General features: G+C 40.6%; 1 protein-coding gene across 1 annotated transcript in view; it reads left to right on the top strand.

Moving 5' to 3' along the window:
• Positions 1-11,871, top strand: part of BZW2 (basic leucine zipper and W2 domains 2) — a 38,149-nt gene extending 26,278 nt beyond the window's left edge. Inside the window, exons 9-11 of the mRNA XM_080610284.1 lie at positions 2,657-2,795; positions 9,777-9,899; positions 11,563-11,871. Of these exons, the coding sequence (XP_080466410.1) occupies positions 2,657-2,795; positions 9,777-9,899; positions 11,563-11,591 (291 nt within the window). The 3' untranslated portion in view covers positions 11,592-11,871. The remainder of the gene's footprint in view (positions 1-2,656; positions 2,796-9,776; positions 9,900-11,562) is intronic.
• The last annotated feature ends 401 nt before the right edge of the window (positions 11,872-12,272 follow it).

Below are 12,272 nucleotides of genomic sequence, written 5' to 3'. Positions count from 1 at the left end.
AGACTGGAAAAGACCTTTAAGGTCAAGTCCAACCATTACCCCACGACTGCCAATTCCACCACTAAACCATGTCACTGAGGGCCTCAACTACACGATTTTTGAACACTTCCAGGGACAGTGACTCCACCACTTCCTTGGGCAGCCTGTTCCAATGCCTGATCACCCTTGTGGTGAAGAAATTTTTCCTAATATCTGGTCCATTACCTCTTGTGCTATCACTTGTTACTTGGGAGAAGAGACCAGCCACCTCTTTGCTCCGTTTCCTTTCAGGCAGTTGTCAAGAGCAGTAAGGTACTCCCCTGAGCCTTCTCTATTGACCTAGTTCACAGTTCTTAACAAACCTCACTGAATGGGTGGCTTCCTCATGCAGGTGGTGAGCAGCCATGAACCGGCATACCCAGTGCAGTAAATGTGATGTGTGCCATTCACGTGGCAGGGCTGGCAAGAGCAAAACTCCAGAGGAAATGGAGCAAGCTGTTAAACCCTGAATCTTACGGGGTTTGTTGTCCCAGTAACCTCACTGTGACACTGGGGCTTAGCCCTTAGGCCGCCTCCAGAGCAGAGAAGGGATATTCCCCGTGGGTGCGGAGAATCCTCCAGACAATTTGCACTGCAAGCCAGGCTGTGGTGTGAGATTCATGACCCTGCAGCTGCTGACCTGCTGTTACCTAACCTGAGGCAATGGAAAATGATGCCACTTAGTTCAGCCACCAGTGGGAGAAAGCTAATTTTATGGTTCCTTAGTCAGTTAAACACTTGTGAAACTTACAGTTGTAAGTCTGCACCAGTTGTGGAGTGAGAGGAATGTGAAGGGAGTCAGTCGGAGGTGGCAAAATGAAAGTATCTTACTTCTAAATTGAAAACATACGATTTTGATTTTTAATTCCTTAACACTTATAGACAGCAGCACTTCACAAACCTGTGGATGGAGTGGGTTCTGCTGAGGCTATTAAACAAACAAACTGCAGTGTGTATTGCCCCGCCTCCCTGGTGCTTGTCTAGATACCAGCTGGAGACTCCAAGAGCAAAAATGGGAAAAAGAGGGTGTCCTGCTGCCCAAAGCCTGAGCAAGTTTTGCAGTGCTTTTACTGAAACAGTAACATTGTTTCTAAAGACGTGGCTGTACCTGCCAGATGTGGAAAACTCATCTGTGGTGTTAGCTACATCTAGTTTCTCATAGTTACTTTGTAAGGGAGTTTCTTCTAAAAGTACTATTATCCACCTACCTAGCTGCTCTTGTTACAGTTGCAGTGTGATTCCTTGATCTCTCTGTCATAAAATTAATAGCTGATAATTTTTTTTGTGAAAGATGTTCTGGACCAACCTTTCAAATTTCAGATTTTTTAACTTTTTTTTCCATGGATCATGTTTAGTAAAACTCTCGGGATTCAGCCTCTTGTAGAGAAGTCCTGAAGTGTATGTACTTTTGACTGTGTCCATCAGTGCTGTGGTGGCAAGTGGTTTGTTACCACCACATCCATCTGCAGCTCTGGTCACACAGGCCAGAAAAACATCAAATTGAGAGTGTTACTACAAACCACAGAATCATAGAACGGTTTGGGTTGGAAAGGACCTTAAGATCATCTAGTTCCAACCCTGTGCCATGGGCAGGGGTGCCTTACCCTAGACCTGTCCAACCTGGCCTTGAAAAAAGGCTGAGCTGCTCAGTGCAAGAACAATTTAAATACTAACTTTAATATATGTTTAGCCAGGGGCTCTGCAGACCAAAGGTGATTTGTCTTCCCTTCAGTTCTGAAAAATGCTTTTAATATTACCTTAAATTTAAGACTGCGGTCTTAGCTGGAATCGGCACAGGCTAAGAGGAAAGGAAATTGGGGAGATATGGATAGAAATATTGTCATTTTTAAGGAAACAGTGAACAATATATGGTCCTTTAGTGTAATTTTTATTTTTAAGACCTGAAATAAGAGGGGGAAAAATTGCATAACAAGAAAGTTTTTGGTTTATCTTTCATCTTAATAAACTCCAAGAAATGTACTGCTGCTGTCTTGTCGGAATAACATTAGCAGTGTTAACTACTATATATTTATAGTAGTATAATATATATATATAAATAATATATAGTAGTTAACTATATAGTTAACAAAAAAGTGTTAACTGCTAATGTTAACATGTGAAAATGGTTATCAAAGCAAAGTTTGTCATGATATCCTGATGGTGGTAACGAGAAAAAAAAAATCATGACACTTGATCACAGTTAATCTGGAATAATTTAATTTAAGTCAATTTCCTGGGACTTCTGAAAACCCTGTGAAATGAGAGATTTATATTTTCATGCACTTCATCCTTGGATGTCTTGCATTGTGAACATCAATAAATATCACTCTCGGATCAGCAGCATGCTACCTTGTGAAATGTACAAACAGCAGGACTCCAAGATGTGGTCTTTATAAATTAGTTTTGCAGAATTCAGTATCTGTAAGTGGTACTGAATTTTAGCTCACAGCATGCACATCTTACAAAAGCTCAGGGATATTTATGTATATGTGTTGTATGCATTTAAGTAAATGCAATTGGCAAGTAAACCTAGGGATTCAGGAATTAAATTGATGCATACATTAAAAATTTGCATTAGTTTATTTCCTTTTTCATTATACTAACGTGCGTTTTGTCTTTTACCTTCTCTTCCTTTTAGCAATATGCCCCTCTGCTTGCTGTGTTCAGCACTCAAGGCCAGTCAGAGTTGATTCTTCTCCAGAAGGTGCAAGAGTACTGTTACGACAACATCCACTTCATGAAAGCCTTTCAGAAGATCGTGGTACTCTTCTATAAAGGTAAAAGTCTGTATCCCCTGTTGTATACTGTGCATAGATTCTCTATGCCAACCACTCACCTATGACATTATAGGCAACTGGCGTTCTCTGGGTATTGCATATGAGAAGGTTGTGTTGGAGTTGAACTCTGGAATAACCTTATGCTTTGATAGTTCAAATCAGTGCGTGGCAGCAGGAAAAGCAAAACAAGCCCTTCTCTCTTTGTTGCACTTCTCCCATAGTCAAGAAGCATAAGCAGGACTCACACACTGTGCAGTCTGTTGAAGTGCAGCTTAGTCCTTGTAGAAAAACAGTTCTAAGAAGATATTTCTGCAAATTCCTGGCAGATTTAGTAGTAGATTGCAGCTTTGCTTTAAGAAACCTGGAAACTGCAAACCCTTTTGGCAGGAAGATTTTACAGTTTGGGGTCGTGGGTTGGTTTTTTGTTTGTTTGTTGTTTTGTTGAAGTTTTTTGTTCCTCCCTCCCTGCCAGAAAAAGCTTTTGTTATTCTTCTTTCCCCTTTCCTTTCCTTACCCATTCCTTGCAGGTGCCATAGTTTGACAGATTTAATTTTTATTGTGAAGTTGACTTCTTCACAAGTTTATTCTGATCAAGTTGTCATAGAGACTAATGGTCTTGCACTGCATGTGACAAGTGCCAAACAGTTTATTCTGACATCCTTGCTATAAATAGTTGAAGGAGAAAAATCAGCAGGAGCAGAAACCCAATACTGATCTTTGCTCACCGTGTTGTGTCCAGGTACGTGTTCAAGGCAAACAAGTTCAGACTGTTGAAATAATTGCATGGTTTCAGAAAGAGGTGAATTATGTAGGTTTATTTCCATCCTTGTGTCAATATAGCATGGCTTCAGTGATCAAATGAAAAAGCAATACACTTTGTCCCTCTGCCCTCGAATTCTACAATTTATAAACACTGCTAATGACCGAGGGCAAACTTGAAACTGAGAACTGCAGCATGCACTTTATTCAGTTTTCTTTGGATAAGAAAATTCACTGTGGACATGGTGAACGAGCACCGTAATTGCTGTGCACTCAGAACAGAAGTGATGGTTAAACCAGGAATAGTCTTTTGTAGGATTCCCATCAAAATTTTGGTAAATTCATTACTGCCTTAGGCTGCAGGAGTAACCCTGACATTCCAAAGTATTTTAAAAAAAAGAAAATAAATCACTAAATTGTAAGTTTAACTTACCATGCTCTAAGAACCCAGTTCCCATGTACTCCACTTACCCCATGCACTCTTGCTCTGACTCTGGAAATGTACTCGAGCAAGCTTGTTAGGGTGAGAAGGTTTTAGCCTCAGCGCTACAGGTGCCACAATATTGTTTAGGATTTGCGTGATATCCAGAAGAGTGTTTGGAGCTACCATATGGCCTGTGGGTGGAAGCTGTGAGTTTAGCATGTCCAGCATGTGCAGTACTTGCTGTCCCCCTATTCTTGCCTGGAATATCTTGGGCAGGCATGCCAGAGCACCTGCCTCTGCCATCTGATGCAGTCATGCAGTGGCACAGCTGCCAGCCCTTCTTGGCCATGCTTAGGCTGAAGCTGGATTGGCAGATCTGCTGCTGCCTGTTTGGCAACTGCTTGCCTGGCTTTCCAGCCACTAGCTGTAGGACCCTTCTGAGCTCTGGACACAGTAAAGAAGTTGTCAGCTCTGTCTGCCTAAGGCAGCTGTAGATTTAAACAGTGTCCATTAAGTGGGGACACATTATGGCATTAAACGGGGAAGATTCTGGGAGCACCAGTCCTCCATTTCCTGTTTCTCCCACATTATGTTATCAAATTTTAACAGCTCATGGCTTTGGCTTGTCCAGAGCCATGCTGCCTGCCTCCTCTTTGTTTCGGCACTGGTAGATCTCTCCTTCTCCCCAGTTTATATCTATCCACTTGAAACAAGCCATGAAGTCTTTAGAGAGACACACTTCATTGTAGATAAGTTGCTGATAACAGCATATCTTCTGTTTCCTAACAGTCAAGGAAAACAGCCCCCAAACAGTTGTTTGGCTGTGTCAGTGGTGAGGGAACAGCAAACGCATGTGTTTCCCTTTCTGTTGTGCTTCAAGTGTAACTGGCACAGGATCTGGAAAGGTTTCAGGGTACCTGATGTACTTTTTTTTAGTGAGAAATAAAGGCATCCGAAGTATCAGTGGATGGGCAGACAGAAATGCAGCTATCTACCAGCATGAATATGGTCAGTTTATTGCTTATTACTCATTATGAGGGAGTGCTTCCTGGTCATGAAGATAGTCATCAATGATGATAGGTACCAAATGCCACTCATGTTTTGACATATCTAATTTTATAACTACTGTCATCAGCATGTCCTACATCTTGCATTTAAATCCTTCCCATGCTTCCATCATAAAATAGCCCTTACTTCTCTGGGAATTACCTGAAAATAGCTAAACATACTAACAGGAATGATGGGGCTTATTAGCACCTAGAAGGTCTTTGAAAGCCTGTGGTGTTGTTCTGGGTTTTTCACAATCCTGTCTCTAAACAAGGAGGAATATCCACTTTTCCCTCAATGAAAGCCCGAGCCCTGATTTCCCTTATGTGGTAGCAGCTTCTCACCAGCTTGTAAATACTATTTGCAAAAGCAGTTCTCTAGTCAGCTAAAGCTTGTTGACATTATAATATTATATCTTTGTGTTCCCAGTACAGTATAGAGAAAAATAAGCTGTCCAGTTCTTTACTGATCTCTGGCTATAATGTTGCTTCTCTGGTCATCACTTAAAGCCAGTGCAATTGTGACCAATAATCTAAAAGCCTGGTACAGAATAAGAATTGCTGAATTCTCCTGAGTGACACATAATATGTTTGCCAGCCTCCTTGCTAGTTATGCTTGTATTGTAAGATGTATGTTGGTTTTTAGTCTATTCCATGTTGGAGTGTGTCCCTTAATAAGGTAAAGTAAGTGTTGATGTTATTGCATTACATTTATCATATTCACATGCAGAATCGCCTTTCTTTTAGTTTGTGTCCAACCTGGAGATTTCAAATGTGAAATCTTGATGCTGTTGAAATTAATAACCATTCCTTTCATGAGGAAGGAGCAATCACCCTTAGCAGGCACAAAGCTTCTGACCACTTTTGCATTAGAATTCAAGACAATGTTTACAAAATACCAAGGGTTAAAAGAAAAATAAATAAGTAAAACCCAAGTACATGTGAAGTAGTTCTTTGGGTTGCAGCAGCATAATTAGGCCTCAGAGATACTGTCCTGCAATAGGGAGATGTTGTACCAAATGATGCAGACTGTCTTCTGAAACACTGCAGGAATCTTGCCCAAGAACAGAGTCTTCACATTCAACTTGATACACAGGTTTTGGTTTTTGATGGAACACAATTAAATATCTTCATTATTCAAGTACTTGGTTTTGGTACTGGATGCAGAAGTTTGCCAGAAAGTAAAACAAAAACTGACCATAAAGACCATAGCTGTACTGTGGGTGACATTCCTCGCATTGTAAGAGCCTTTGCCTTAAGGCTGTACCCTCCCAACTGGATTAGCTGCAGTAGAGTTGAATGCTGCAGATTGACTGCGTTGGCAGCTGACGGGGTGTGTTTTTTCCCTTTCCTGCCCATGGCTATGCGGTTTGAGTTGAAAGCAGAAATTCATTCAAACTAGGTGATTTAGTACAAAGCTGAGACCTGAACTTCAAGGAAGTTTCCAGTTAACCCTGCAGTAAAGACTCTGGGCTCTGCAGTTTGTGCTTTTCAGCTTCTCCCTGTCATGAGGGACACCCCTGGGGGCTCTGGCTGTGGGTGATTTGAATGGCAGTTGGATGCACCTGCAGGAAAACCAGCTCTCTGGGGCTGATATCACCTGGGGCTGCAGTGAGAATGATGTGCACACACCCACAGCCACAGCATTCAGCTGGTAAAATATAGCTATAATGAACTTCAATGGGGAATAACTATATATATACAAAATGAATCATTTCCTCGCTCCTCCCGTCCCCCTCAGTGTTCTCATTGCTTCAAAGCAACCTGGAGTTATGATTAACTACACCCTGTCCTGCATGATTGTTTAATTGAGCATCTCTGCTGACAGGAGAATACCATCTCTTATAAGCACTGGAGGCATGAATGTATTACAAATAATATTGCTCAGAAATGAAAGGAGAGTTGCAGTTGTCCTTTTTGTAGCTTGAATGCATTTTGTTCTTCTCCGTTAGCATAGGAGGCTTATTGCTATGGAGTTATGCAGGCAAATTTTTCATCCACCTGACTTAGGAATGGCTTAAGCTTCCGGGCACACAGTGAGATTGCATGCTGTTATTATCAGGTTTGGGGAGGGAGGGAAAAGTTCACCTTTTCTCTTTGGCAACAAACCCATTGAGATCCACAGTCCACAATCAAAAACTGAACTGAAATCCTCGTACTCTTGGACTGAGGTATGAGCCTACCTGGAGGCAATTCCTTGCACACCATCATAATATGGGCTGTAATGTAGCAATGGGCTTCTGCAGCTGCTTCTAAGCAGCAACTTTGTGTTCTTAAATCCCCACAATGCCCAAGAGCCAGCTTGAGCTGGGGTTGCAGGGTTTCCCTGAAATCTCTCCTGACTTTTTTGCCTGTCTCTAAGGATCATAATATGTGTCACAACCTAAGTAATTCATAATGCTTGGACTTGATGATCTTAAAGGTCTTTTCCAGCCTAGTTGATTCTATGATTCTGCAGATGTATGTGCCTGAACTTCAGGGCTATGGTGATCATAAGCTTTTTACATGCAGGGATTAAACTACAGTTTCATGAGCATCCATGTGAACTATTTTAAGGTTTGCTAAATGAAAATCCTGATTTGTTGAATGCTGTAATAATGCCTTTGAGCTGCTGCTAAAGACTACTGGCAAGTATTTAATGCAGTGTGTTTGAAACCTCTTTCTTAGCTCCAGTGTTTCTGTTGAATTGGAGAAAAAGTTCCTTGTGGTGAGTTGTGATTTCAGGAAGATACAGCTTTATGTGCCACTTGTAGAATTCCAGAAGTGCAACTTTATATATACTGAAAAAAGGCTTGTCGTGGTTTAAGCCAGTCGGCAAGTCAGCCACACAGTTTCTACTACCCCCACCCCCTATCCCACCCCCCTGAGGGATGGGGAGGAGAATTGAAAGAATGTAACTCCCACGGGTTGAGATAAGAACAGTCCAGTAACTAAGGTATAACACAAATCACTGCTGCTACCACCAATAAAAATGATAAGGGAAATAACAAGGGAAGAGAATATGATACCACCCGCCGAAAACGAGCCCGACCGAGCAGCAGAGAGTGCCCTTCCAGGTAACTCCCTGTTACATCCCCAGGCATGACGTGCTGTGGTATGGAATACCTCTTTGGCTAGTTTGGGTCAGGTGTCCTGTCCCTGCTTCATCCCGGCTTCCCTCCTCCCTGGCAGAGCATGAGACTCACAAAGTCCTTGGTCAGGGTAAACATTCTGACCAGCAACTGAAAACATCAGCTTTATCAGTATTATTCCCAGGCTGAAAGTCAAAACCACAGCGCTGCACCAGCTACTAAGAAGGAGAAAAACTGACTGCTCCTGCTGAACCCAGGACAAGCCTAAAGCCAGTGCAGTCCTGTATTCTCTGCATTTTTAGCTTACTGTTAGTTGCAGCAAACTGCAGAAGAGGTTTTATTTTGGAAAAGTGCCTTACAGACAAGGTAATTTCCAGTCAAACACATAAATTCCAGATTTTCAGGGAGACTTTCCATTACTGTTAAATGTCTTGGGATAGTTTTGATTAAGTTCAAACGTATCCCTGGCTGCTTCCATGTGTTAGTTATTCAACAGCATATGTGAAATGTGTCTCCTCTGTCTCATTTGATCAGATGCTTTGGAGTTTTGGTGTCATTTATTTCAGTTTGCCTCCTTCCCTTCCCTGCCACAGCTGCTCTAACCTTTAGGCTGAAGCAGGAGGTGATGGTCAGGGTAGGTGCCTCTGCAAGTGAACACCCAGTGGGTGGTGGGGTGGCACCAAAGAGCTCAAGGAAGCAGTGAAGGACTCGACATCAGTGTGCTGATTTTGCACAGCATGAGGGGTAGTTTGTTCAAAGACAAAAAGAAGATAAGATGTAGAAAGCTGTCTTTAGTCTTTTTATAGAACAAATAGTTTCATTTTTTAAATTTTATTTCATTTTTTGTTTGTTCTTGCCTCTTGCATTACATAACTGCCAAAATGCCATTGTGGATCCAGATTTTGCCTCCACAGCCATCAGTTACTGAGATATGTGGTTTGGCTGGATCACAGGAGCTTTGCTCCTGGGGCTAGAGGTCTGTTGCTAGACCTAAATTTGCATCTGTTGAAAACAGTAAAGTGTCCTTGCTGTTTATTATACTCAGCCTCACATTCCCTCACTGACAGCTATTTTGTTCTTGGTGCTTGACATAATAATGTCAGCTGTGCAGTTCATCTGAGCTGGTCCCTTAAAATGGGTGGTCTGAATAGTGACCTTAGAACTTATTAGCTAAAAACAACTGAAAACTTTTAGGGTAAAATGATTACAAAAATCCCCTACTGGCTGATTTTAACTGTTCAATCAGGAGATATTTGTCACTTCAGATTTCTACAACCGTGCACAGTTACGTGTTCCAGCAGCCAGAAAAAACCATGGGATTTCTTATTGTGATAACTTCTAAGATGTGCAGACTGGTCTATTTATTTGTTTATTTTTTAATCCAACCATCTCACATGGTGTATTTAAATCAGATGAATAAACTCTCTTTTACAGAAGCACAATATTTGGGACTTTATTTCAAGCCTAATATATTGCACATTTTATCACATCTGGAATCCCTTATATGTATCATATTCTGTGGTTGTAGCCCAATACAGTTCGCATACAGTTTGTGCCACTGGGATCATACTAACTTCTGTTATGCTGCCTTTAAAATAAATCTTTCTTCTCTTGTGTTCAAAATCTTCTAACCTCTAAAAAATTACATTGTTTTTTTTACAAACACTGCTCTGTGTTTCAGCTGATGTCCTGAGTGAAGAAGCTATCCTAAAGTGGTATAAAGAAGCCCATGTTGCTAAAGGCAAAAGTGTTTTTCTTGACCAGATGAAGAAATTTGTGGAGTGGCTGCAAAACGCTGAAGAAGGTACAGGTTCATTTACAGAACGGTGGTAGTCTGTTCACAGATTAAATGTATTTTTTCAGGTTTTGGTTGTACCAGGCCTATGAAGTATAAAGACTTAGAATAGGAAACAGCAGGCACCAATGCTCCAAATTGTTTCCAATCATGCCTGAGCCTAACAACACTTCTTGATTTTTAATGTTTATGGTGACCTTGTGAAGTCCTTAAGTCATCTGGTACCACTTGTCTGTAGATAAATTCTTGAAGCTTCTTGCAGGGAGGAGCACTGCACTGATGACAGCATAAAGCACCTTGATGTTAGCACATGTAACCGAACAGCTTTCTGCATCAGTGCCTTTTCTGCTATTATCATCTGCACTGGCAATGTGAACATATCACAAGCCTGTGCCACTGCAGTTGAAATTACTTTTAGCTGAATGGTCAGGCTAAGATTATGTAGGCTGGTTTTGGTGCTTTACAGTGGTTACTGGGGATGGAAACTAGTTTCTTTAGTCTCTAACACTGCTTTTCTCATGTTTTGCATAGGAAAATACGTTGGTTTGTACTGAATTAAGTAAGTTACCTTTTTTTGCATGGAAAAGGAATTCCACATTAATTGGGAAGATCAATCCATGTGTAATAGATAAGGATATAATTAATAGTGTTCTTTGCAACTATTTAATGTAATTAGTTTTAGAAACTTGGCTGGAATATGTTGCAATGCCAAGGAGCAGATAAAACTTTGCAGCAATTCACATGTGCAGGTAGCAGTATGAAAATGGTAGCTCCTTTCACACTCAAGACTTTGGACTACAAATCTTGGGCTAATTGAGCATTTTTTTCCCCTTTTAGTTGTCTTCTTGTATGCCTTAATGCTGCTCTTTATTTTTATCCTTTCCTGCATGTCCCCTGTGCCAGATGTCCTGAATTACAAAGTCCAGTACACATGAAGACAAAATGCTGCTGTGAGAACATGCAGACCATGTTTGCTCTGAGCAATCTGATCCAATGTGTAATATTTGTTGGCAGGAAGCCCCTTCCTGCCAGGTGAACACAGACAGAAATACAATATGATGCAGAGTAGCTTTAGGTGACAAAAACACCATATATGTTCTGATTTCTAAATTCTATTCCTGTTTCTACCTTTAAATTACTTTTATGCTATAGAAATCATAAGTTTTGTTTGTACAGATTTCCTACCTGCTGTAGCGTAACACCATGTATTCCTTTCTAGATAAGCTGTATGATGATGATTGATATTTGCAGAGCAAACAGTTTAAAGACTGCTTCCTGGATGATAGCAATACAGCCTGCTCAGAGATTAGAAGAGCAAGAAAATAGGCTGATCCCTTATTAAACTCAGCTCAGATACACGTTGCATGACTCTGCAGATGAGGACTAGAATAATGCGAGTGATCTGGTTAAAATTTAGTGTTAGATCTATGAATGAAGAGGTCCACCGTAGAGGGTTAGCAGAGTAGATCTTGGTCTTCTGAAACTGCGTTCCTTTCTGGCTTACTTGGTCTGACAATATTTCCTATTGTCACTAGTACTAGGTGTGTACTAGTACTAGGAAGTACTAGGTGTGATGAAGATTTTGGAAGGGTATCTTGTTATTTTTATAGAATCAGTAACATCACTGACCTTGTGCAACCTACATGAAGTGTTTTACTTTCTTCTCTTCTAGAGTCGGAATCTGAAGGGGAGGAGAACTGAGACGGTTCAACGAAGCACAGTCTCAATCTAGGTTAATGCCAAATGTGCTTGGAAATGCCATATGTTCAAGCAAAGAGGCTTTACTTCAGTGTCATACAGAAAACTATAGGCTAGGCTTTCCTTTTGTTTAGAAGAATAAAGGTTTTTAATGGAGCCCTGAGGCATTAGATGCTTTACTTGGGACTCTACCTCTGGCTCATTGTACACTAACTTAGGCAAAGACATTCAGCAAGGAGACATATAGAAAAAGTGGAAATGAAATACTTATGGACTCCTTTTTATTAACGGTCTTTTTCAGGTACTATGGTATATGAACACTCCAATTTTTGTTTATAGAACTGTTTGGTCTGTGTTTGTAGCTCAATATTGGCTTGTGTATGTGATTTGACACCACCACATTTTTTTGAATAAATGGCTTTTATATCTTAGTTTTGTGATGTTAATGTGTGTGCTTTCTAAATGTGTCTTACCAAAGTTCTTATGATTCTTCAAGTGAAAATTACACAAGAATGGCAAGAGACTGTTTGCATATTTCTTGCCCCAAAAATCGCATCTGTAGTTAATTTGGATCATTAGCTAATCTTTATTCCCATATTATGTTTAATACATTTCCATAATATGATTATATTACCATATAACTTTGGGCAGATTAACCAAATTCTATAGCAAATGTTGATTCAT

Source organism: Psittacula echo (genome assembly GCF_963264785.1).
Source record: "Psittacula echo genome assembly, chromosome: 2".
Taxonomy (NCBI): Eukaryota; Metazoa; Chordata; class Aves; order Psittaciformes; family Psittacidae; genus Psittacula; species Psittacula echo.
Note: the sequence above shows the minus strand (reverse complement) of the source record. Positions and strands in the feature narration are given on the sequence as shown.